The 27316-nt window shown below is 40.0% G+C and overlaps 1 protein-coding gene across 2 annotated transcripts; it reads left to right on the top strand.

Moving 5' to 3' along the window:
• The first annotated feature begins 391 nt into the window (after positions 1–391).
• Positions 392–25538, top strand: RNF20 (ring finger protein 20). Of its 2 annotated transcripts, none has more exons than XM_036738161.1 (20): positions 392–465; positions 1275–1442; positions 6515–6682; positions 6808–6955; positions 7098–7280; positions 9611–9729; positions 14347–14493; positions 14593–14670; positions 14799–14918; positions 17122–17301; positions 17788–17923; positions 18383–18504; positions 18677–19065; positions 19707–19824; positions 20136–20285; positions 22329–22541; positions 23482–23607; positions 23726–23866; positions 24235–24336; positions 24482–25538. In XM_036738161.1, the coding sequence occupies exons 2-20, from the start codon at positions 1314–1316 to the stop codon at positions 24656–24658; spliced, it is 2946 nt and encodes a 981-aa protein (XP_036594056.1). In that variant the 5' UTR covers positions 392–465; positions 1275–1313; the 3' UTR covers positions 24659–25538. The 2 variants fall into 2 exon arrangements, with proteins under 2 accessions (XP_036594056.1, XP_036594055.1); XM_036738160.1 differs by having other exon boundaries at positions 412–1093.
• The last annotated feature ends 1778 nt before the right edge of the window (positions 25539–27316 follow it).

Genomic DNA, 27316 nt, shown 5'->3' with positions numbered 1-27316 from the left:
AATTCTTTCCCGCAAGCTGTTTTTACCTAATTCTCGGCTCTTCCCACTACTATTCACCCTCGATTTCGCCGTCAATCCATCTTCTCCATCACCACTTTGCATCTCCATCTCCTCAACCTCTACAAGCTCCGCATCCCTATGTCCCGTTAGTCTAGTGGAGGGTCGTGGCATTGGCAACTACACCGGCCAATAGGTAGAGAGCTTTTTTGCTGCTCAGGCTAAAGTTCACCAATCAGAGCACAAATAGGCGGGTCTTGGTGCTCACAGTGAGGAGCCTTTTCATCGTTGTGGGCGCGTTTGAAGTGAAAGAAACCACTTCCGCCCGGCCTAGCTTGGCTTCTGGGAGGAAGGGGAAATCTTGGTTCTTTCCCCCCTTCCGGGATCCTGTCCCGCCTCCGGAAGTTTAGCTCTGTCCCCGCCCCGGGTCAGGGGTGAGAGGCCGCAGAGTGGCCCAGGCACACTGGGGTAAGTGATGTGCTGCCCAGAGTCTTGTCCTGTATGCCCTAGGGAGAGGACCCCTTCCTTCCCCCACCTCGCGCACAGCGTATGAGGCCCCGGCGGAAGGAGCGCGGCACTTCCGGCTCTTGCTTTAATTCCCCCGCGCCAGAGGGTTCCTCGGTGGGTGTCACCATGGAACCGGCTTTTGCAGCGTAGGGCCAGGAGCTCGGAGATCTTCTGGTTTGAACCGAGCAGACCTCTCGTTCTCGCCTTCGGGATCGCAGTGTGTTCCCACGCCCCAGACCCCACGCGTGTCGACGCTCTGAGGACGTTCGCGCCTACCTTGCCGAATTCCTCCCCACCGAACTGTCACCTCCTCCTCTGCGCTCCCCGAGCCACTTCCCCACCCCAGGTTTCCTTGTGTCCAAGCTGGGCGCTCCCTGTGCCCAAGGATGCCCCATCCCTCTTTGCGAATCAAACCAGCTCAAGCTGTTGTGTCGCCCCTCCCACACCTCGAACCCTTTGGGAGCTCCAGGACTGCTCCGGCACCAGCGCCTCAAGCATAAGCCGACCTCTGAGCCGCTCAAGCCCCCCTCCCCCTCTTCCAAGATCATTCTGAAGCTCTGGCGGAATTTATGGGACTCAAGCCAGAGAGGTCAGTGGGAGAAAATATAGGTTTTCACATTGTCTTTAGCGCTTGAGTCCTTAAGCATATTTCTCTCTCTCTCTGCCTCCTTCTTCCCCTTCCCCATTTCCTTCCTATCCCCTCCTCCCACACCTGAGTCCTAGTGTCTTTAATCTCTGTGGCTGGTCTCATGTCAATTCACTCCTTTCAGGAAGAACCAGGAAAGTTGACAATCATCGTTTGGGTCACAATGTCAGGAATCGGCAATAAGAGAGCTGCTGGGGAGCCTGGTACTTCTGTACCTCCAGAGAAGAAGGCTGCTGTTGAAGACTCAGGGACCACAGTAGAAACTATTAAACTAGGGGGTGTGTCTTCCACGGTATGTATGTATGTATGGCAGATACCCACCTTCTTTACCCAGTAATTTCTATTTGATAAACACTTTTTGAGTACTTTGGAAAAATAAGCCTTTTTCGCAAATAGCTGCAGTAGCTCAACAGGACTCTGGAAGATGAAATTTTTTCAGAGTGGGGGAAGGGAGGTATAGGTTGTATGTGTAATGAGAGTTTGTATTTGAAGGAAGAGCAGGTTTTCAGTAAGTAGGAGGAAGTCATTCCAGGTAGGGAAATTTCAAGAATAAAGTCGTAGACTAGAAAATAGATCAGGTAGGTGGTACTGTGGATAGAGGTCTCAGCCTACCTCCCAAGGTTGTTCTAAGAATAAAATGAGATATTTGTGAAACATTTTGCAAATCTTAAAGCACTATATAAATTCTAGCTATTAGCTATTATTACTATTTAAAAGATCCATGATTCTTTGGAGGATGAGGGGGAATGTGGAAGAGAGTGTTGAAGAGTTTCTATAGAAAAAAAATACCATCACCTGGAGACAACTTGGTAATTAAGTCTCTCCAAACTTAGCTAGGCTGGTTCCTTCATGACAGGCATATAATATAGTCAGTCATTGAACCTGTATTTGAAGCCTTTCTAGATTCTATTCCAGCCCTTTATTTTAACTCTGCCTGTGTCTTTCTGTTTTAAGTGTGTCTCTTTTACACTATATATTGTTGGATTCTAGTTTCTAATTCGTTCTTTTATCTACTTTTTTATTGCTTAGCTCATCCATTTGTAATTACAGTTATGATTACTGGGTATTTCCCTCCATCTTATTTACTTGTTTATCCTTCTCTCTCTTTTTATCATGTTCCTCCTCAACAGTCTGTTTTTCTTCTGACCACTGCCTCCCTTTTAACACCCCCCCCAATATCTCTTATTCCTTTCCCCTCCTTTTTCATTATTGGGTAATACAGATTTGTATACCCACCTGAATGTGTATATATATACTTCCCTCTTCAAACCACCCAATGAGAGTGAGACTCAAGCATTGCCACCCCACTCCCTATTTTCCCCTTCACTATAAAAATGCTTCCTTATATGCTTCTTTTATGTGAGGAAAATTTTCTCCATTTTGTCTCTCTTTTCCCCCTTCTCCCAGTGCATCACTCTTTCTCACCCCTGTATTTTTTGATGGGGGGGGTCATCCCGACATAATCCATTCATGCCTGTGCCCTCTGTCTATGTAGACTTCTTTCTAACTGCTGTAATAATTAATAAAGTTCTTAGGAACTACACGTATCATCTTCCCATATAGGAACATAAAGTTTAACTTTATTGAGTCATTTATGATTACTCTTTCATGTTTACCTTTTTATACTTAAGTCTTGTGTTTGAATGTCAAATTTTCTATTCAACTCTGGTCATTTCATCAGGAATGTTTGGAAGTCCTCTTTTTCATTAAATGCTTATTTTTTCCCCTGAAGGTTTATATTAATTTTTGCTAGGTGTAGGTTATTTTTGATTGTAATCCTTGCCCCTTTGCCTTCTAGAACATCATATTCCAAGCCTTCCTCTTCTTTAACATGGAAGCTGCTTAATCCTCTGTGATCCTGACTATGGCACCACAATATTTGAATTGTTTCTTTCTGGCTGTTTGTGGTTTATTTTCTTCTTGATGTTGGAATTTAGGAATTTGATTGTTATGTTCCTGGGAGTTTTCATTTTGGGATCACTTTCAGGAAGTGACTGTTAGATTCTTTCAGTTTCTATTTTGCCCTCTCGTTCTAGGATATCAGGACGATTTTCCTTAATAATTTCTTGAAACATGATGTCTAGGCTCTTTTTTTGATCCATGTTTTTCAGGTGGTTCAGTAATTCTTAAATGATCTGCCCTGGATCTATTTTCTAGGTCAGTGGTATTTCCAATAAGATATTTCACATTTTCTTATTTTTTTTCATTCTTTTGAGTTTGTTTTGCTGTTTCTTGAAGTTTCATGGTGTTATTAGCTTCCACTTACCCAATTCTAATACCTTAATTAATCTAATACCTTAAAAGGTATTATTTTCTTCACTGTTTTTTTTTTGGTTCCTCTTATTCTGAATTGTTAAATCTCTTCTCATTATTTTCTTTCATCACTTCCATTTCTTTTCCCATTTTTTCCTCTACCACGCTTTTCTCTTTCAGGAATTCTTGTTGGCCTTGAGTCCAGTTAGCGTTTTTCTCTGAGCTTTGTTTGTAGGTGTTTTCGCATTGTTGTCACCTTCTGAGTTTATGTCTTGGTCTTCACTACTATCATAGTAGCATTTTATGGTCAAGTTCTTTTTTTTCTAGCTTATTTCTTGACTTTGAACTTTATATTAAATTTGGACCTTGCTCTCCAGGAGGTGGAAGACACTGTTATAAGCTTCATGCTTTTTAGTGCTACTGTTTTCAGAGCTAGTTCTGAGTGTCTACAAGGTTTTGGTAGTGTTATCTTGAGAGAAGTATGCTCACTGCTTCTCTGGTCTGTGCTCTGGTCTTTACCCAAGAAGGGTCCTTGCTCCCTTGTGGCCCTCAAGTACTACTGCTTGTCCTGGATCCCTTGATCTTCTCCAGCCACAAGTGCTGGCGCTTCTCTTGGCCCTGAAATTCTGACCAGAACCGCTGTTCCTTTGTGACCAATCATAAGTGCTCCTCTCTGCCCTGAAACTGTGACCCAGAACTGCTTATGGACAAGAGAGTTGCCAGTCAGTGCCAGCTGTATCCAATGGTAGCAAAGGGTCCCCTGTAATCTCTTAATGACCAGTTATCGACCACCTTACTGTCTCTGGGCTAAGAGTTCCTGAAGCAACAGCTGCTGCTGTAGTGGTTGCCTCTAAGGCCCGCTGCTGGTGTTTCTGCCATGCTCTGGGCCTGTATCCACCCCAGTGTTACAGACCTCTCCTGTGGACCTCCTAAATTGTCGTAGGCTGGAAAAATGCCTCCGTCTTACCTTTTGATGGCTCTGCTGCTCCAGAATTTGATTTGAGGTGTTATTTTAAAGTTTAGGGAATGTTGGTAGTCTCGGCCTGCACTCTGCCATCTTGGCTCTGCCTCCAGAAATAGTGTAGGTAATTATTTAACTTTTGTTTTTTGGAGGAGAGAAAGAGCTGTGTATGGGTAAGAAATGGAGTACCCAGGGTGTTGGGGGTAGTGTAGAATTGCAGGAATTAGGACTTCAGCCTGCCTTGGAGTGTAAGATGTCTAGCATGGTAACGGTCTAGAATACAGAAACTGAGAGAGACATTCAACATCAGGTCTTGAGTGCATAGACTTGAGTTAAATTCCTGGAGATAACAGGACTTGTAAAGGTGGTACAGCAGATGTGCAAATAGATCTCTGTTGAGTTTGTGAGTCAAATCACCAAAAGAAAAATAGCTTTACTTAGCAGTTAATAAGGGGTGTACATGCGACTCAACAGAAAAAGATGCTATTCCTACAGAAATGCAGGGTGCTAATGTGCATTGTCCTTTTCTGGCCTAGAGGGTGGATACTGCAGTTGTTAGTGGTATTGTGACTTCTTAGATTCCAGGCCTGGAAGAAAGAGATTGGTCTAAAAGAGGAATGATAATGGAATTGATGGAATTGTTCAGTACTTTACTTTCAGTTCTCAGGGAACTGTATAATATGAGTTTGTATAAGTGTAATTTTGGTCAATTTTACACAGATTGTACCCCCAATTTCCCTCACATTGGAGTAAAGTTATGCATTTGAACTATATTGAACTGAAGTGGACTGGATCAGGGAGAGGGGCATCTCCTGAGAAGAAAGAAGACGAGGGAAAGGCAAAGATCTAAATGTGTGATCTTTGACAGAAATCTTCTGCCTTTCAGTTTTGTGGGTTGCAGTAAAAAATGAAAGTGAGTTTGTAGTGGCAAGATAGTCTTAACCATGTATGTGTATTTTTATACATATATCAATATAAATATGTGTGTGCATATATATATACACATATACATAGAACTTTCTCTAGGTTTGTGATATTGCCAATGTCTGCCCTGTGATGACAGAGTGCAGCTCTAATACATCTCAGGAGATTATCTTCTGGAATTGTGACCAGCAGTAATGATCTGGTAGCCAGCCACCTTTCTGGAGATGAACATCTCTATGCTTAGCTCGTTTGATCCTTAGATGATAGACATGTAGTCTTGTTATTGGACTATTGAAGCTTTTCCTGCTTGGCAGAGCTTACACTCCCCTGGTATAGTCTTTAAGAACTTAATTTTAACTTCCATAGTATGATGAAGCACTGGAGCAGTTTTTGGTGGAATGTGTTGCATATGTTCAAATATACACACTTGGGAATTATTTGTTATTCTTTATAGCTTCTCTGTAGGGTAGATAGATTCTTCCTCAGATGAACACAGGTTAAGAATTTAAGGGGCTATCCTGAAGGAATGTTAAAAATGGTAAAACCATTTGAAAAGGAAGTAGGGGGAGAAGATTCTAAAATAAGATGATAATGGGCCATGATGTCAGCTGTGGTGGAGAGGTCTACTGGCATTTGGCCAAATACATGGTATACCTTATGCACGATATATATGGAAACTTTCCTATAATATTTCTTGTTGAAGAAGACTACTTTGTATGAGGCCATTTTGAAACTCCTTTAAGAAATTTGTTTGGTAATGAAGAATGGGATGTTCTTATTAGGTTATTTCATTTGGAAGGTTATTATGTATACCTAATACTTATATATTACTTTGAAGTTTGCAGAGTGTTATGTATTCGTTCATATGTATGTCTGCGTGTGTACATACACACACACACATACACACACACACATATTAAGTGCCCCAAGAATAGTGTAATTTGTAATTTTGAAACCTTGGTGTGTTTAAATTGCTATTTTCTGTACTCACACTGTAGTCCCTGTAGTTCGTTAGCCCATCTCTTTTGTCTCCCTTTTCTTCTCTTTTACTGCTTTCCCTGTTGGAAACTTTAAAGAGATTCAGTGCTTGAAATTTTATGTACAGTTTTTTTCTTTTGTAGTAGAAATAACATAAACACAATAAAATAAATTGTCCTAGTTGGCCTCTTACCTAATTTGTTTAATGATTTTTTAATGGCATTAACAAAATTGATATTTTCTGGCAGGAGGAGTTAGATATCCGGACGCTGCAGACCAAAAATCGTAAATTGGCAGAGATGCTGGATCAGAGACAGGCTATTGAAGACGAGTTGCGTGAGCATATTGAGAAATTGGAACGCCGGCAGGCCACTGATGACGCTTCTTTACTTATTGTTAACCGATATTGGAGTCAAGTGGGTTCTGCATTTGCTTACTTATTCTTTATCTTTGGTTCCTAATTTGAGAATCGTAGCTTTCCTTAGAACTCTCTCTAATCCTAGAGTAAAGCTTGTCTTTTCCTATTATACTCTTTTTCCAGTTTGATGAAAACATCCGCATCATCCTTAAACGTTATGATCTGGAACAGGGCTTAGGAGACCTGCTCACAGAAAGAAAAGCCCTTGTAGTTCCTGAACCAGAACCAGATTCAGATAGCAATCAGGAACGTAAAGATGACCGAGAGAGAGGTGAGTACTTTTGTAATGACATGCCCTAGCCAGTGTATGTTTTTAGGAGTATAGTTTTGCTGTGAGCACATCTTGTCATTTCAGGAGAAGAGGATTTCATGCTTTCCAGTTTAGTGATTGTTTTGCTTTCCTCTGTCTTCAGGGGAGGGACTGGAGCCAGCTTTCTCCTTCCTTGCTACTTTGGCCAGCAGCACCAGTGAGGAGATGGAATCACAGCTACAGGAGCGTGTGGAGTCCTCTCGTCGAGCTGTGTCTCAGATAGTAATAGTTTATGAAAAGCTGCAAGAAAAGGTGGATGTACTGTTTCGCAAGCTAAATAGTGGAGGTGAGCCAATTCATGAGAGATATAATGGAAATTCAGCTTCTTTCTTGTTTTCATTGTGCCTCCACAGGTGCTAATACATTCATGCAAAGCCCACACATGTATGAACTCATGCTCAAATCCATTTGCCCAAATTTTCACTTTCATTTAAGGAGGAAAGAACCTAGGGACTGGAGTTACAAATTAAAATAATGAAACAGTACCAGCCCTCAAGGAGTTTTACTGGACCCATACTACCAAGTTTATGACATTGATTTAACCAGTTTTGGAAAAGAATTGTAAATGAGTAATGAGCTGGGCTCAGAATTAAATAGAGGCACCTACGTGGTGCAGTGGATAGATTCCTGGACCTGGAGTCAAGAAGATCTGAGTTTAAATCCAGCCTCAGATACTTACTAATGTGACCTTAGACAAGTCAGTTTCCTCATCTATAAAATGGGGATGATGATAATAGCACCCACCTCTCAAGATTGTTTTAAGGATGCACTGAGATAATACTTGTAGAGTGTTTTGCAAACTGTAAAACACTATATAAATGCTAGCTATTATTGTTCTTAAATAGGTGGAAGAAACTAGGCCAGATTGTATTTGGGAAATGGTGCAGTGATTTCAATGATCCCAAATGTAAAACATTATCTCTTTAAACATCAATATTTTCCCAGTGATGCTGTATTACTGCAAATCATGGAACATCACAAAGAATTAAAATTTGTGGTGAGCCAGAGGGCAATGGAGAGAGATAATAAGGTGAACATGAATAGATTTTAGTTTGTTACCAATGATATCTTAGAGGAAAAAAGTGTCATAAACAATTAAGGAAACATATAATCTAAACTTATGGGTTAGTCATTTATTAAGGTGAGGGATAGCAGTTAGATAACCACCCAGATTGCTGCACTAACATCCAGGGAATATTAAAAATTGTAGAGAAAGACCTCCAATGGTTGCATGGATCTTCTATGAAAAAGGTATGTAGAATAGTTTATTTGTCAGATCTATGGATAAGGGAAGAATTTAGGACAAACGATATATAGAGAGCATTACAAAATGTAAAGTGACAATTTTGATTATATAAAATACAATTTTTTTTTGCACAAACAAAATTGATGCAACCATAATTAGAAGGAAAGTAGAAAACTGGGAAAAATTTTTTTACATCAAGTTATCTCTGATAAAGGCCTTATTTCTCAAGTATATAGAGAACTGAGTCAAATTGATAAGACTACTAGTCATTCTTTGATTGATAAGTGGTCAAAGGATATGAACAGGCAGCCTACAAAGAAATCAAAGCTATCAATAGTCATTTGAAAAAATTCTCTAAATCATTACTGATTAGAGAAATGCAAGTTAAAACAATTCTGAGGTGTCACCTCACAGCCATCAGATTGGCTAATATGACTGAAAAGGAAAATGATAAGTGTTGGAGGGGATGCAGGCAAACTGGATACTAATGCACTGTTGGAGGAATTGTGAAGTGATTCAGCCATTCTGGACAGCATTTTGGAACCATGTCCAGAGGCCTATAAAACTATGCATACCCTTTGATCCAGCAATACCACTACTAGTCCTGTATCCCAAAGAGGTCAAAAAAAAAAAAGGGAAAAGAATCTATTTGTAAAAAAAAATATTTATAGTAGCTCTTTTTGTCGTAGCTAAGAATTGGACATTGAGGGGTGTCCATCAATTGGGGAATGGATGAACAAGTTGTGGTATATGAATGTAATGGAATATTATTATGCTGTAAGAAATGACAAGTAGTATGATTTGTGAAAAACCTGGAAAGATTTACATGAACTTACACAAAATGAAGCAAACAGAACCGGGAGAACATTGTACCCAGTAACAGCAATTGTTCAGTGAAAACCTGTGAATGACTTAACTATTTTCAGCAGTACCATGATCAAAGACAAAGGACTCATGATGAAAAATGCTCTCTTCCCCCAGAGAACTGATGGAGGCTGAATACAGACTGAAGCATACTATTTTTTCTTTGTTGTTTTCTTGCTCAAAATGATTAATACAGAAATCTTTTACATGATTATACATATCACATTGCAGGTGGTAAGTACATGTAATTGGGGAAATTAAGTATTTTTTTTAAATAAAGAAAAATGTATGTAGGAATAATACAGGAATTGTACATGGACGAGAAGACTTCAGTCACTTGTAATATTACTGGCAGAAGAAGTAACTATATCAGTGGTCCTTCAGAATCTTGAATATGTAACCTGTAGAGTTCTTAATAGCAACGAATGGGAATTATGAAGATGATGTGATTGTGCCATCACTTAAGTAACTTAACGCAAATGCCTCATCTGTTTTTGTTTCCACAGATGCTTTGGCTGTGGAGGAAGCAGTCCAGGAGCTGAATTCCTTCTTGTCCCATGAGAATGGCCGGCTTCAGGAATTGGCAGACCTTCTTCAGGAGAAGCACCGCACCATGTCTCAGGAGGTACCTGACCAGAAAAGAGAACTGTACTCTCTTCTGGGTTTTGATGTTTTCTGGCAGTGGCACATGTCGGTCCTTCATCTAGAATACTGTGTACTACACCGATTACTGTACAACAGGAAGGTTATTGTTAGAAGAGTATGCCACTTAGTCTAACAAATGCAATATAACCAGGGCTGAAGAATCAAAGCTACATGAGGAGGGGAGGGGAATTCCTGTGGTATAGTGGAAAGAGTCGTGGAATGGGGGTCAGTTTCTGCCCTTGTTTGAGGGTAATAGCAAAAAAAAAATCCCAACACTCCTAAAATAAACCCAAGAAGATGCGAGGAAGTAACAAACAGAGAAGTTCAGCATAGAGCATGAGGCATTGGCTTGAAACAGTACATGGGTCCCAGATGTTTGTGGCGACTCCTGTTGACTAAGTCAGTTGACTTTCTGACTTTGACTCCCCCACTTACAAAATGAAAGAGATCAAATGTCCAATCCTAGGTGTTATGGTGGCAGATTTTTACTCTACTACAAAGAATATTGGGCTGGGATTGAAAAGCTCTTGGTTTTATTTTCCAGTTCTTAAACTAAGTGTGGTCTTCAGACAGGTTGCTTAATTTTTCCATGTTTTCCTTTAAGTATAGGACAGTAAACTTTACCTTCTTTTCCTCTGAGGGGTGGTATAATAATGGGTGGTGGTTGTCCTTAGTTCTCAAAGAGGACCAAAATGACTTCACTATGTTAAAGTCAAGTTACAGTGCATCTGACTCTGGCTGATCAGACCAATATGAACTTGGAATGCTCTACCACAGGTCGGGCACAAATAGTTCATGTGAACATTTGGTATGGAATTTCTAAATATGCATATCTCGTATTTCTTTTGAGCTAAGGTAAGAAAATAGATTTTCAAACACTTGGAATAACCAAAAGGGTTCTTTTTAAGGTTAGGATGGTTATTTATTCACTTTATTCATAATGGTGAGGTTAATTGGTTGGGGACCCAATTCTGCTCTCATGCCTGATGCTCCTTTTCACTTCGGGGCTGCCTGGAAGAACTACTGCTTCCCTTTCTATCTCTATATCCAGACTTGTCATGTGTGTTTTCATCTGCCTGCTTTTCTCTGATCTGACAGTCAATGACTGATAACTTTTTATTAAACACAGTTTCATTACTTAGTGTGGCAAAAGGACCTTCCTTCACCTGAGGACCATATTAGTACATATATCATACTGCAGTTATTTGAAGATAGTGACTAAATAATTTTTCATTTCATCTTCTAGAATAAGCTTAACTACTTCTTCCTGAAACTGTGCGCATTCAGTCGCTGCACATTCATAAATAGCTGATTCTGAAAAGATCCAGAGAAGAGATGGAGTAGTAAATGCTTCTATCTGCATATGTAGTTTATAATTATATAGTTATATTAAAAATGAGATTTTGAAAAAACACCTTTGGAAGATGAGTAGCTTAGTTGAATTATTTAAGATTTTAAAGTAATGTTGACTTAGATTCTTGAACTTGGATTCATTAAGGCTTAAGTTTAAATCCTGCCCGGAATGCTTAATTAGCAATGTGACTCTGGCAAAGCTCACTTACACCATCTCAGCCCTAGTTTCCTTATCTGTAAAATGGTGGTAGTAATAGTACTTCAGGGTTGTGGTGCAAATCAAATGAGATTATGTATGTGAAGTACTTTGCAAATACAAAGCTTTATGTAATTTTAGTTTTCATAAAAGGAAATCATTTGTGGTTTTGCCATGTTTCTCTTTTATGAAATTCACCGTCAGAGAGTGTTAGAGTACAGTGCTATTTTTACCTAAATTGGAATATTGTGGACAAAGTTCTTCTATTGATAACAAATACATTTGTAAATAGGAAGAGTCTTCAGTTCTACTCCAAATCATAAACTAATTGTAATTGAAATGGAAAGGAACAGTCCTGTAATTGAAAGACTGCTAGACTTAGAATCAGAATTCACAGCTCTAGTACAGACAGTTCTCATTTTCTGTAAGTAGACCCTTTTGCAGACCTCTATGTAAAGTGACTTTTATGTAATTCGAATTTGCCTGCAGAAGTGGAGTAAGGAAGGAGGGAGGGAGGCAGGAAGAAGGCTGTATGCCTGTGGAGAAGTCAGCTTGCACAGGTTTCAAGGACTTGTGTGGGAGCTAGAGACAGAGAAGTGAAAGCAGGAGGAGGAAAGCGGGGCCAGTGCCAGCTACATGGTTGGCCAAAACTGAAAGGAAGAACACGTGGGAAGGTTGAGGCCGGGGGGAGGCCAGATGTGGGGCCTGGACACAGACGTAGGAGAGGATGGGCAACACTCCAAGGCTGGGGAAAGATACATGGTATCTGAGCGCTGACAGATGGAAGACATATATGGAGGGACCAGTCATATGAGTGGGTGGGCAGAGTGGGGCAAAGGTCTCCTAGGTGCTGGTGATCTCAAGCTGAGCCCCAGACCTGGCAGAAGTGGTAGCAGTCTCTCCATACCCCTGTTGAATTTCACTTGGAATTTTTTTGAGTTTTTTTTTTTTTTTGGTGGGGGTTGGGAGGCTACAGAGCACTGAGCTTCAGGACAAGAGTGGAGAGAGAACCCAGTACTGTACAGTAAAGTTACTATAGGTATGTTTTTGGAATGCAGATTTCTTTTAGAATTCTATATGTAATGGTGAATTTGTGTAATGCAATATGTAAAACAAGAACTGTTAGTCCTTAGTAGCTGCAGTAATGGGCAAATCATTTAAACTTAATTAAACTTGAATTCCTGCCACCATGGTCTTGGGCTTTGCTAGGCAGGGTTTAACTTCCTCTTGCCTTGGACCAAGTCATCTTGCCAGTTTCTGGCCACTTCCTGACCTACCCAGCTTTCACCTCTAGCTTTATTATAGCTGTTATTTTCCTCTGTTAGAATGTAAACTGCTGGAGTATAAGGGGTATCTCGCTTGCTTGTATTTGTATTCTCAGCAATTAGCACAGTTCCTGGCACAGAGTATATGCTTAATAAATGATTTTTCCTCATTCATAAACTCTGAACCTTGGGTTTCTCATAGGGATAATAATATCTCCCCTTTGCTAGGAGACTTGTAAGGATCAAATGACCATGTTGTGTGTGAAAGTCCTTCACAATAATAGAGAAATATGCTATTATTATTATTATTTATTATTATTCTTGTTCAGTCAACATTAGCAAATTGAAGAGTCATATTCATATATATATGAATATGTATACGCACATATATTTTAACAAGGAGACAAGTTCCAAGCTAGGAATCCTTTTATCACCGTGAATATCTATTTTAGTTTTCAGACTGGTAAGGTTTACAAAAACTGTCAGTTCTACATGGGATGTAGTAAAGCAAATTCTTGCGCATTGTTTCTTAGAAAATACTAGAACTGGAAAGTAAGCAGAGAAATGATGAAGTAGATTTGAAGAAAATTGCTTGATGTATAGTCAAAGTATAAAAGCATAGAAACAAAAACCTAAGATTTAAATGGTTAAAAACAGCATCTGTATTCTACCTGTTGATCGTTTCCCATTCCAAGCAAAGCAGATGTTTTTGTAACTGACTTGATAATTTCATAGAACAAGAAGCTCATAATTCCCTAGGAATGTCAAACTAAGTCTTTTCCGTCAAACTAACTGAACCAGATTCTATTTTGATTACATTTTTGGACTAGTGACACTTTGTCTTTTGTCAGCCAAGGCAAGGTTTAAAAATAAATAATTCATTTTTGAAGTTTTGTAACTACCATTTATGAGCAAACCATCATTTGTTTTTAAATATTAGGTTCTCATTAGGCAGAAATATATATTAAGTGTTTGCTATGTTCAGAGAACTCCTCAGAAAATGAGAAATTTGTTTATTAAAACATGATCTCTGCTCCCAGGGAGCCTATTTTTGTAGGAAGATAATTCTAATATGTAGTATTATAAGATAAATATGCTAAGAGTTCCTAAATAAAGTAGGAGCAAAACTATTGTTATCTCTTATCAGTTTCAGAACCAAAAGAATGTTTGGTGGTTAAAATTATACAGTTATAAAATTATACAGTTTTATGGTTAAAACTTATGAACGGTGTTCATATGTTCTTTGTGTTGTTTCTGTGCGTGAATATATGAAAATTTTATCCTATGTAAGTTGGGTGTTAAGGAAAAGTGAAGTTATCTCTAGGTGTGCTTCAGTTTATTTCCTAGAATTCATCTTATATGTTGAAGAGAGTTTTCTTGGTATAACTCTTGGTGGAATAGATCCATAGGGGAGGTTATATACTATAATTTCCTTTCCTGTCAAGTGGTGCTTGTGGGGATAGGACAGTTAATGAGTATTAAACATTGCTTTCCTTATGGTTCAGAGTCCTGTTAATCTTGTAAACTTCATAGAGATGTAGTAGTTCAGAGCTCATTAACAAGATTAAGTGAGATAAAATATATTCAGTGCTTTGCAAATCTGAAAGTGCTATAAATGTCTGTAGTTGCTATTAAGAATATTCTTTTTGTCCTTGCGTGAAACTTGTCTTTGCTGTGATACATTTTAGTGCTGTGAGAGATTTGGGGACTAGGTCAAGTGTGCCAAATAATAATTTTCTGTTTATTGTTTTCTTTGTGTTCTTCTGAATACTTGGGACAACAGTTTTCTAAGTTGCAGAGTAAGGTGGAAACTGCAGAGTCACGGGTATCTGTTTTAGAGACGATGATTGACGATTTGCAGTGGGATATTGACAAGATACGCAAGAGGGAGCAGCGCCTCAACCGGCACCTCGCCGAGGTCTTAGAGCGGGTGAGTACTTGTCTTTGGGAAGTTGGGGACAAATCTTACTCTGGGACTCAGATTAAAATCCTAGGAGATCTTACTAAAGAACCTCTCTTTTCTATGTAGGTGAATTCCAAAGGTTATAAAGTGTATGGAGCTGGGAGCAGTCTCTATGGTGGCACAATCACTATTAATGCTCGAAAGGTAGAGGAAGTCTCAATATCTGTGTAAAGTTGTTGTTGTTGTTTTTGTGGGACTGGTCTGCAATTTCACATGGGGAAAAAAAAATCTTTTTCTTCCAATCTTGTTTGATCATTTTCCCCTGCTTCAAGTTTGAAGAGATGAATGCGGAGCTTGAGGAGAACAAAGAATTGGCTCAGAACCGTCTCTGTGAGTTAGAGAAGCTTCGGCAAGACTTGGAAGAAGTGACTGCCCACAATGAGAAGCTCAAGGTATGACAGTCGTTCCCCAGAAAGCTTGATAGGCCAGTGATGTGTGCATTTTTGCTAACTCTTTGCTCAGGATAATTCTTAAGGTTTTTCATCCATAGATAAACACACAATTTGTAAGAGGCAGATAAAAATTTGTGTTGTTTTGTTTAGGTTATGTTGAGTATTACAATCTAGGAGATGTGAAAATACTAGTTTTTCATCATTCTAATAAATAAGAGGCTCCTTTTATCCCTGATATACACTTGATCCATTTCATTCTTGATGTTCAGTAAATGTAAAATATGAGTAAAAATGTTGCTAAATGACAAGTGTATTTCCATTTTTACTTATTTTTTAAACTTATGAAAGTGGGCTTTGCCAGATCTGTAATAGAAAGGGGATGCTACCCTCAGTCAAGTCAGCCATCTTGTGGTACATGAGGAGAATTGTAGATAGCTATAATGTTTTCTCTTTGACTACATGGAACTTGCTTACTAAATTGAGCAATTGGTTAATTCCCTGCAGGGACGGCCTTAGGACTGTTTTCCCCTTGCTGCTATGTGGTCATCTATATTTAGCTTACAGAAGAAAATTACAAGAGAGTATCTTTATGATGAAAATGGATTATACATTTATAAGTGAAAGATCACTTTTTCGTGCCTACTTGTATTTTGCTTAGCCCGAGATTTCATTCCCAGCTTTGTTTTTCTATTGCTACATTAGTAAAGCTTCCCGTTTTAGTGATGAAATCCATCAAATCGCTCTTGCTGCAGCTCTAAGAGTAAGGGAGGCGCTTCATGATGTCTATAGACTTGTGCCGAAAATAGATGTTTAGTGAGGAGGTAGTATTTCTGCTTCATTTTAAACTGAGAGAGACTTTGTTTCAAAATAGCTACAGAGATGCTTTAAGAAGGCCAATCCCTTTACCATTTGAGAACTCTTATGATTGAGTTGTTGGAGAAATAAGAGGGAGTCAGTCTTTTCAAATAGCCATTAGAAGAGGAAGAATCTAGTATAATAAACTTCAGATGTTCACTTTCATTAGAATTGGCAAACTTGTTTTGCTTGATATTTCTAGGATGCTTTACAAATTAACTATCTTTCTGTATCTTTTGTGAATGTTTAAAGGGCAGCTACTGTGTACAAAACACTATGCTGAGCTTGTCTTATGAAATTATATCTTCAATTGAGATTACTTAATTTTATTAAGCACCTACTATTTGCTAGGTATTGGGGATACAAAGATAAAAACAAAACAGTCTGTGCCCTCAAGGAGCTTACATTCTAATAGGAAAACAGTGTTCGCTTATGTAGATATCTGCAAAAGAGATACAAGTTTATCTTGCTGGGGTGGGTGGGCATTAACCCAGGAGGAACCAAGAAAGTTCTTATGAAGAAGGTGGAGCTTAAGCTGAGTTTTGAAGGAAACCACCAACTTTCAGAGGTGGAGATGAGAAGGGAGAACATTTTAGACATGAAGGAAAGCCATTGTAAATGTCCAGAGACAGGAGAAAGAATGCTGTGTGTGAGAAGAACAGCAAAAAGGCCAGTTTGACTAGACTGTAGAATTCATGGAAGGAAGTAGTATATAATAAGACTAGAAAGTTAAGATGTAGCTATGTTGTAAAGAGGGTTAAATGTCAAGTAGAAGATTTTTACTTGATCCTGGCATTAAGAAGGAGCTCCTGGAGTTTGAGCAGCAAGGTCAGACTGAACTTTAAGAAGATCACTTTGGTGACTTGGCTCTGGAGAGACTGTACTAGGGAGAGATTTTAGGCAGGGAGATCAATTAGGAGGAGGCCGTTGCCTATTGGGGGTGTCAGATGATAAAGGCCTAGACTAGGATGGTAGCTATATGAATGGAGAGATGTTCAAGGGATGTCGTGGAGGTAACAATGTCGAGATTTGTGCAACTGGTTGGATTTGTGGGTTAAGATAGATGAGTCAAGGATTACATTGAAGTTGTTGCTTGGCTGATTGGAGGGATGATGGTACTCAACTCCAAAGAGGGAAATTTAAAAGAGGGGTGGTTTGGAGGGAAATATAATGAATTCTGTTTCGGACATATTGTACTCAAGATGACTGTGGAACTATAGCTCGTTAGCAGGGCTGGATCTGTAGATCTGGCAGTGATCTGCATAAAGATGATACCATAGCTTTTTATGGCAATTATATTTCTGACCTTCCTCTTGTTCTTTTGGTGGTGGGGGGTGTGCCTATATAGGTGGAGTTGCGGAGTGCCGTGGAAGAAGTCGTAAAGGAAACCCCAGAATACCGATGTATGCAATCACAGTTTTCTGTCCTCTATAATGAGAGCCTACAGTTGAAAGCACATTTGGATGAAGCTCGTACCTTGCTTCATGGCACTAGGGGAACTCACCAACGCCAGGTGGAACTCATTGAGGTAATAACCCTGTATCTCTTCTCTACCTCATAAAAGGCTTTGTCTTCCAAAAACCTTCCCAGTCCTGAACATTGTCTTCTCTTCACACCCTCAGCACTCATGTATAGTTTGGTCAGTAATGATTTGTTCATATTTGTTACATTTTGCTTTGGAAGTGTTTTTAAGTCATTATCATAAGTTATCTCTCTAACTAGATTTTAAGATCCTCAGTGACAGGACTGTTCTTTTTATTTCTTTTGTGTTCTTTGTCAGTGTCCAGTATGGTGTTTTACACAGAGTGGTTGTTCAGTAAATATTGACTGTCTTTGAAACTTCTCAGGGTAATAACCCCTTTTTTGCTCTTAACATTTCCATCTTTCTTTCTTGGGTTATTGTGGACCAAGTTTGGGAGATAGAATGGAAATTTGATCATTTTGATCAGTTTGACAGGAGAATAACATGTACCTGTTTCCCAATAGTAATATTTTCTCTCTTTGCTCTGTTTAGCGGGATGAAGTCAGCCTCCATAAGAAGCTAAGGACAGAAGTGATCCAGTTAGAAGACACACTGGCACAGGTCCGCAAGGAATATGAAATGCTGAGGATAGAGTTTGAACAGACCCTGGCTGCCAATGAGCAAGCAGGTAAGGAGCTCTTTCCTTTTCTCTTGAAGTGGATCTGCTCTTAATGACTCCTTGAAAAACTCAGTCTTTGTTGGGATAGAAATTAACCAGATTTCCCTTAGTATCAGATCTTATAATTCAATGTAGTTTATGTCTTACTTTGAGAGTAACTCAAGTGGATCAGTTTTTTCAACCTCAGAGAAGAAGTTATATTGGGTAATACTTTCTCAGTTGTATAATCATAAATTTACGTTGGGAAAGAACCTTTGAGAGGTCCTCAGACATTAATCGATTTCCCTTGGACACATAGGGAATGTGTTGCAGAACCAGGAACCAAACCCAAGTCCTTTGATTCCAAATCCAGGGATTTTTCCACCCTATCGTGCTGCCTCTAGGCGGTTTCTGATGCATTTTGTTTTTCTTGTCTTACAATTTAGCCAATATCATAACTTCTTGTGATACTTTTGTTTGTGTATTCAGGCCCCATAAACCGGGAAATGCGGCACCTTATCAGCAGCCTTCAGAACCACAATCATCAGCTAAAGGGAGAGGTCTTAAGGTATAAGCGCAAACTAAGAGAGGCCCAGTCTGATTTGAGCAAGGTAACTGGAAGGGTTGAGTGGGAAACCTTGGTCTCTGAGCTGAGAGCATCATAAAGCTTGCTTTTGGATTATCTGCTGTGTTTAAACATTTAAGCCTTCAGGGGATACAATGTGAATGGTTTAGTAGGATACTTCAACTGTCTCCTGCTTTTTCTCCCTTTTGGCCTCCCAGACCCGCCTCCGCAGTGGCAGTGGCCTTCTGCAGTCCCAGTCTAGTACTGAAGACCCCAAAGAAGAACCTATGGAGATCAAGCAGGAACCAGAGGACTCTTCCACCCAGTCCTCAGCGCTCAAGGCTGCGCAAGAAGAGGCCAGTGAGACCAAGGCCAAAAGAGATGAGGAAGAACGAGAACGGGAAAGGCGTGAAAAGGAGAGGGAACGGGAGAAAGAAAAGGAAAAAGAAAGAGAGCGAGAGAAGGAAAAGGAGAGAGAGCGGGAAAAGCAGAAGCAGAAAGAATCGGAAAAGGACCGAGAATCCAGCAAAGATAAGGAGAAAGGGAAGCATGAAGATGGAAGGAAGAAAGAAGCAGAGCTGATTAAGCAACTGAAGGCTGAACTCAAGTAAGAGTGACTGACCTGCCTCCTGGCATTTCTGTCCTAAACCATCACTTTATGTTCCTCGTGAAATGACTGTCTGGACACCAGATATTGGTAGCCCTGCCCTCATGGTGAAAGCAGTTAATTGACCAACTGATGTGACCACAGCTACTGTCACAATGCCAACTCAGATGTCTAGGTTGCTTATTATGTGGTCTGGCTTAGAAGCTAAACATAGGGAAGAGCCCTGTTCCCTTGCCTTACTCTTCACAGATCTTAATTTGCACAATGGTATTAGCTTCCTGGGAATTGATCTCAGCAAGTTTAAATGGCTTCTCTAGTTGGACTTTTATTAGTCTTGTGATTGAACAAGATTGAACACTTGAACAGAACTGTGGGCATAAATCTCCCATTCTTTTGTTCTCCTATTATGCCGTTTTTCCCTCAAGGGAGAGATACATAGCTTAATGACATTATTCCTCTCCACTCCCCAGGTCTCAAGAATATTTCCCGGTGTCCAGAAATGGTCCATGTAAAAGTTTTGCATTGTAGAGAAGCCAAGTGCAAAATAAAATTTTGCTTTTATATGTAATTACTCTGTACAACCTGGCAGTTCTGTGCTGTGGACCACCTGTGTCAACTTCCTGTGTTCCTTTTGTCAATAGGAAGGCACAAGAGAGCCAAAAGGAGATGAAACTCTTGCTAGATATGTATCGTTCCGCTCCCAAGGAGCAAAGAGACAAGGTTCAACTAATGGCAGCTGAGAAAAAGGCCAAGGCTGAGGTAACCTTTTTGTCTATTTGCCTGTCATTCTTGTCAGTCATATTCAGCTTTGTGTGGAGCTACCCGAAGCAAAACATTGTGTGTTGTAGAGAGAGCTCCTAGGCCAGCAAGGGAGGATTGTATGCACCTAATCCTTGTTAAAGCTAATGCTTCAGTAGTATGGTGTCTTCTTTTGTGATGTGGTAATAGAGCTGGAAGGTGTAATGGCTTGCTCCAGGTTCTGCAGATTTTAAAAAGGCCTTGTATCTATGTATGTTGTTCATTTCTGAAGGCCTATGGGCTTGTGTCATCTGATTGTTTTCTTTTTTTAGTTGGAAGATCTGAGGCAAAGGCTCAAGGACCTAGAGGATAAAGAGAAAAAGGAAAGCAAAAAAATGGCTGATGAAGAAGCCCTGCGGAAGATCAAGGCAGTGGAGGAGCAGATAGAATACCTGCAGAAGAAACTGGCTGTGGCTAAGCAGGTGAGAGAAGACCTTGAAAATGACCTTTTACGCAAGGAAAGGAGCCTTGACTGAAATAGTTAGAGGGGAAATTTGTCATTCCAATAACTGTTGTTTCTGTGTTTTACAGTTAGCTCTGCTTTGGAGAGGTGAGCTTAATTACGAAGGTGCCACACAGATTAGGGAAGCTTTTACATACATATTTATTCCATGTATGTTTGTATAAGTATATATAATTTTCATAACAGCTATGCTGTTTTTTCATATATATACATACATACACACATGCAGTTATCATACAGTTGCAATTAGGGTATATATAATTGTTATATAATTAGCCAGAATTTATTGAATACAGGTTGACATGTTAGGTGTTCTGTATACACTAGGTCAAAAGTGGAATTGTTTCAATTTTTATTAAATTTCTTTATTAGTACTTTCCGTCTTTTTCAGAAAAGTTCATTACCACATTAACTCATACCGTATTGCTGACCTTCTCCCTCCCTATAGCTTCAGGTGTCACGTCTCTACAGATGTGGTGTAGTAGAGACATAGAGTCAAGAGAGCCTGGGATCAGATCCCAGTAGCTGTGCAAGTGGCAAATTACCTCAACCTCTCTGAACCCCAGTTTCTTATTTCTCAATAAAATGAGATAAAAATACCTGTTGCTACCTACCTCACAAGGTCATCGTAATGATAAAATGTTTTGTCTAGCACTTAGCAAACCTGTAGCAGCTGACGTTTATATGACACTTAGTATTTGAGAGTACCAATAATGACAGCAGCAGCAGTGATAATAATCTTGCTTTTTCCTCTAGGCCTGCATCTCCAGCCCTCTGCTGGATATCCCAACCTAGATTGCTTGTTGCCACTGCAAATTCTACATATCCAAAACTGAACTCATGTTCTTTCCCTAAAACCTGTTTTTTTTTTTTTCCTACTTACCATTTCTGTTAGTGGCATGATCATTGTCCCAGTCACCCAAGCTGAAAAGTTCTCTTAGTCATCTGACTTCTGCCTCTTCCTTTTCACAGTATCTATTCAATTAGGTCCTGTTGATTTAATCTCTCTGAGATCTTTTCATATGTCTCCTCCTTTTCAACCCAATTACTGACCTCATAGTCGGACCCTCATCACCTTTAGTCTGGATTGTTATAATTACCTCTTGATTAGTCTCATTTTTAGTCAGCTCCATTCCACGCACTGCTATCAAGTTAATTTTCATAAGTTGTAACTCCGATCAGGTCGCCTTTTCTTTCCAAACACATTCAGTTGCTTGCCAGTATTTTCCAAATATAGGCTGTCCTCTTTGGCCAGATATTCAGGAGCCTCCAGATTCTGGCCCCAGCTTACCTTTCTAGCTTTCCAGATTCTGCTGCTGCCCCTTGTTTTTCTGCCTCTGAACCTTTGCTTCTGGCTTTTACTCCACCTAAAGTGTTCTCCCCTCAGCCTCATCTCTCTAGTACCATCCTTTAAGACTTAGCTCACACGCCCCTCTTTCCATGAAAGTTTCTCTCTTTCCCTCGTTGGAGGACAATTTTCATGTTCCTGCAGTTGCACTTTTACATTCTGCTTTGACTTCTAGTTCTTTGTGTATATCTTATCCCTTCCTCAAGGGCACTCCTAACTCTCTAAGGACAGGGATCATAGTTCGTACTTTTTAGTTATCTGTTCTCTATGGTGTCTTCCACAGTACCGTGTACAAAATAAATGTTCAGTAAATCTGTGTGGAATGAATAAATGTAGATTAATCTGTGAGAGAGGATAAAGGCAATAGGAAAATCCTAAGGTGGACCAGGTCAGAGAAAATTTGGGAAATAGTAGAGCATATGCCCAGTATGAGGCTGTCTGTTTCTTAGGGTGATATATAATAATGATGATAATAATAATTCATACTTGTAAATCATTATTGTTTTCTTCTAAGACCTTTTTTTTTAGGTGAGAGTTTCCTCTTATCAGAGTTCCTTCCTTTTTAATTGAACAATAGGAAGGGTTAGTTGATTTGTGCCAAGTTCTTGGGAGTTGGAAAGTGTGATTCAGAATGCAAACTCTTTCCTGTTTCAGGAAGAAGATGCTCTGCTCTCGGAGATGGATGTCACAGGGCAGGCATTTGAAGACATGCAGGAGCAGAATATCCGTTTAATGCAGCAGTTGAGAGAAAAAGATGATGCTAATTTCAAGTTGATGTCAGAACGCATCAAGTCAAATCAGATCCATAAATTACTCAAAGAGGAGAAGGAGGAGCTCGCAGACCAGGTTCTGACCCTGAAGACTCAGGTAAGCAGGAAGGATAGGGTTCTTTTCTCATGTGCCTTAGTGTCCCCTTCTGGTGTAGGAGCTGTCTGTATTTGGCACTCCTCAGATAGAAGGAAGAGTGCTAGGCTGTTAGAGTACTGTGGGGAGATAAGATAAAATTCACTAAACAATTCAGTTACTTTTGTGTTTATGAGACTGTGAAAGGAATGACTAAAGAAGGAGACAATGGATGGAATGATCAAGTACTTGGTAGGGGTTCTCAGGAGTCTTTTGCTCTTCTAAGTAAGAAAGATATATATAGGAATCTGTAGAAACAGATTTGTAAAACCTTTCTCATTTGTGACTGTCTTAAGTAGCAATGTGGTCTGTATTCTTTTAAGAGCTACAAGACTATAAATATGAAACATTGCATATACCATCAGACTTAGATGTGTTAATTAGTTTTGCTGCACTGCTTTTTCTTTTCTTTCTCATATTCATTTTTACAAGGGATGGCTCCTGTGTAAGGAAGTAGTGAGGAATGTATTTGGCCTTGAAGGTGATTTAAAGCAAATGATACCAGTAGAAAGTTTTAAAAAATAGAAGTGTGTGTGAATATTTTTTTTCTGGTTGAATTTATGGCTTGGAAATTAGGATAGTATAGGGAAGAGGTAGTTACAGTACTGGCAGTAGTTAGGATTTCATTTCCACTTTTTCCAAATGAGGATTTCAATGCATTAAAAAATAGTATGTGATACATACTGATTTTGAAATTGATAAGTGGTAAGTACAGATTCTTCTGCACAATAGAGAACTTAAAGTGGCTTTTGAACACTTGGGTGGGTCTTTTAATAGTTTAGTTAGTGAAGTCAGGAATAAAGCTTGAGATTCTTAATAGGCCTCTTCCTTTTGTGTTCCTTTTGTGACATGGTATAGTCAAATTTTAGGTTTTAGAATTTTTCCTTGTTTGTGTTCTTTGAAGGTGGATGCTCAGCTACAAGTCGTAAGGAAACTGGAGGAGAAGGAACATCTCTTACAGAGCAACATTGGCACAGGAGAGAAGGAGCTGGGTCTTCGGACACAGGCTTTGGAGATGAATAAGCGCAAGGTGAGCGCGTACTAATAACAGTGTAAACTCTTCATTTCCTAGTTTGGGTTAAGGTTTTTCAACATTGGAAGCAATGTAGTGATGAAATGACTTTTTGTAATTATTGAATTCTGTCCAGGCAATGGAAGCAGCCCAGCTTGCAGATGACCTCAAAGCACAGCTAGAGTTGGCACAGAAGAAACTTCATGATTTTCAGGATGAAATTGTGGAGAACAGCGTGACCAAGGAAAAGGATATGTTTAATTTTAAACGGGCCCAGGTACTGGCTCATGCTTCTTTTATCTCTGCTTTTAGATCTTTTCTGAAGAACCAAACTGTGATAAAGACAGAGTGAAGGAAAAAAGTGACAGCCAAAAGTTCTAGTTATGCCTCCAGTATTTTTTTCCTCCCTTTCCTACGTTTTTTCCATTCTTAATTGTGTTAAATTGAATTTAACAGGGCTCTCAGATTGGCTAACTGTGAAATAAAGGGAATGTTGTCTTGATTTTTGCAGTCATACTTGTCCCCAGAAAGAAGTACTCATGAGAGATTAAAAGAGAGGATTAAAAACTCTTAATTTCTGTAGTTATTGTGTTTAGTTGATTTTCTCTTGGGGAGGTGTGAGTAACTGATGTTTTTCTGTCGCAGGAAGATATTTCCAGACTTCGAAGGAAGCTAGAGACTACAAAGAAACCAGACAATGTACCTAAATGTGATGAGATCCTCATGGAAGAGATCAAGGACTATAAGGTGAGGTCCAACTTCAGTAGTTAGCAGAACTTAAGATATCACTGTGGTATCTGGCTTTTCATTTGAAGATTGTCAATTCTTCACTTCACAGAATGGTGGCGATGATGGCTCAGCATCTTACCCACTGCACTTCTTTCCTTTTCAGGCCCGACTAACCTGTCCATGTTGCAACATGCGCAAGAAGGATGCTGTACTTACCAAGTGCTTCCATGTATTCTGCTTTGAGTGTGTGAAGACACGTTATGACACCCGCCAGCGTAAATGTCCAAAGTGTAATGCTGCCTTTGGTGCCAATGACTTCCATCGCATCTATATTGGTTGAACTAGGTTATGAGCAGAGGAACAGAAAGTCAGGATAGATATTCTTTCATGAACCATCAAACTGTTACCTCTTCTCTCCTTACTGTCACTGGAAAGGCCACATGTTGCCATTCACAGACTCCTGCCCGTGTTCTTCTCCAAAATAACTGGGTGACTCCAATGAGAGAATTGGGTAAATAAAGGGACTAGGTTTGTGGGAAGAAGTAAAAATGAGCAAATGATTGACTACCTTCCCTTCTAGCTTAAATTTCTTTAGGATCCCACTGTACCATCTTGGCCTGTTGGTTTATCCCCCCTCCCAAAGATACTGAGTTGGTATTATTGCTGTGGAGTAGTACTGATTTTGTACTAATTGGAGAACAAAGAGGGGGAAAGAGTTGGCAGGGGGCAGGCTGAAGAAAGCCAGAGCTCCTTAGCAGAAAGTTGCCTTTGGGCATTCTTTGGTTTGTAAACTTGTAGCACAAAAGTGTCCTAGTGGCACTCTTCTTTAGACAACGTGAGCTGATGCTCTCAGGTATGAGGTACCTTTAAGGGCCAGTTACAGAATATCTGGTGGCACCTTTGTTGTTGCAGAGTTTTTAATTGGTGGAAGACATTAAGTAAAGTCTTTAATTCCTCCCAGGCCGGAATTGTTGCAAACAGCATAACCCCTTTCTGATTTTCCATGTGGCTACAATTGGAAGAGATGAAAGAACCAGACTGAGGTGATGAGATTCTGGGCTAGCATTCTAGTGGAGGATACCATGAGGCCTTGGTGAGCTGTGACTCCTCTGTTCACTTTCCTGGGGTGTTGTCAGTCTTCATTTTCCTGAGGACTGTTTGTAGTGTTTTCCATCAGACTTTGTACTTGACAAATGCCAATTAAAACATGGGTCAATTTATCTTTGTCTTACAGGTTTTTTCCTTGAGAAGGGTGAAAACCGATTTAATACTGTTCTACTCCTGGGTTTCCTCTAAACATGACTTATCATCCTAGCACAAGAAATTTAATGAAATTTTTAAAGAGCATTGAATTTTATGTATTAATGAAACTGTTCCTCTAGTCATCTTATATGAACATAGGCTATTTAAAAGTTATGGCAAGAGGTCCCCTTCTCTCCCCATCACGTGGCCTCTCACTCATCCTCTACAATAGTCCTAGGCTTCAATATCACTGCATATAGATTATTTGGAAGCAATATTAATAATTCTAAAAGTCTAATTATAAGATGATTCTTAAAGTAACTAGGGCCTTATTTCATCTCAGTTGGGTCACTGTGTCCTGGATTGGGAAGGACCCTGAGAGGTGGGATCCAGGTTAGCTTCGTCACTGTCAGTCTGGAGCTCTTTCCCCTGCAGTGCAACTGTTAGTTACCCTGTACTTTCTCTTCAAAATGTCACCGCCTCTGAAGATTTAAAGTTGTGGAGGCCCTGTGCAGTAGAGTGGGGAATGACTCAGGTTGGGAGGTGTGGCCACAAGCAAGTCTCTTTCCCTGTTGGAACCTCCATTCCTGCTCTGGTTATTTTCTTTGGCCTCTTTAGAAGTTGAACTAGCTCACTTCCTGGGCCCCTTCCTTCTCTAAAGCTTTCATTCTTTGAAGCCTTCCAGCTTTGGTATTTTGTGATTCATAGAAGCTTCGCTAGCGAATTTATGAAGGGAAGTTTGCCAGAAATGGAAGGTAGAAGGAAAGGCAGTGGCAAAGGTAATGGCCTGAGGCGGCACAAGTGCTGGATGAGCAACGATTACGGCCATAATGCGGGTTTATCCATGAGCATGGGCTGTGCTGGACAGTAGCATCAAAGAAGTGCTGGACAGCAGCCTTCCTCCCCAGGTGAGGAACACGCTTGGTGAACAGCAGGGGACTTGAGCATCTAATCATAGAATGTCAGTGTGGGTGTCTGGTCCAACCATCACTGAAGAAGCCTGACAAGTGGTCATCCAGGGAAGAGGAATACTGCAGAGCTGACCTATTCTACTTTGGGAAAAGCTCTCAGTGTTAGAAAAGTGTTCCTTACATCAAGCCAGAATTTGCCTTTTTGTAACTTCCATCATCATTCACACTTCTGCCCTTTGGGGCCAAACAAAAAAGTCTAATCTAATAGGGCAGCTCAGTGGTGCAGTGGATTGAGTGCTGGACCTGGAGTCAGGAAGATGTGAGTTCATATCCAGCCTTGCACACTCACTAGGAGAATGACTGGGCAAATCACTGAATTTGTTTGGCCCAGTTTTCTTATTTGTATTTCCCAGAGTTGTGAGGATCAATTGAGATAAGATATAAGGTGCATAGCACAGTGGCTGCATGTAATAAGCACTTTACAAATGTTAGACATGATTATGATTATTATTCAGATCCCTGGTTCCCTTCACAGCTATCATGTGCCACGTAAGTCATCTCTTTTCCAGACTGAACATCTCCAGTTTCTTCAGACAATCCTAATGTGGCACAAACTAGATGCCCTTTACTATCCTGTTGCCCTCCTTTGGACACTGCAGCTTAAATTGTCTTTTTGGAAATGTGGTGCCCAGAACCAGACCGTCCCCAGGGTATGATGTGACCAAGGCAGGGTACAGTGATACCCCTTCCCTATTTCTGGAAGTTCTGTCTCTTGATTTAGGACCCAAATCACACTAAACCTTGGGCTATAATATCACACTGTTAGATTCATATCGAGCTTGCAG

This window comes from Trichosurus vulpecula, chromosome 9 (assembly GCF_011100635.1).
Source record: "Trichosurus vulpecula isolate mTriVul1 chromosome 9, mTriVul1.pri, whole genome shotgun sequence".
Classification (NCBI taxonomy): Eukaryota; Metazoa; Chordata; class Mammalia; order Diprotodontia; family Phalangeridae; genus Trichosurus; species Trichosurus vulpecula.
The sequence above is the reverse complement of the archived record's forward strand: the minus strand, read 5'-3'. Positions and strand labels throughout refer to the sequence as shown.

Excerpts from the sequence above, each read along its gene's own strand:
- RNF20 (XM_036738161.1), top strand. The coding sequence starts at position 1,314 with ATGTCAGGAATCGGCAATAAGAGAGCTGCTGGGGAGCCTGGTACTTCT. Across the intron at positions 14,671-14,798 it reads TCACTATTAATGCTCGAAAG|TTTGAAGAGATGAATGCGGA; the intron begins GTAGAGGAAGTC and ends CCCTGCTTCAAG. Across the intron at positions 14,919-17,121 it reads CCCACAATGAGAAGCTCAAG|GTGGAGTTGCGGAGTGCCGT; the intron begins GTATGACAGTCG and ends GTGCCTATATAG.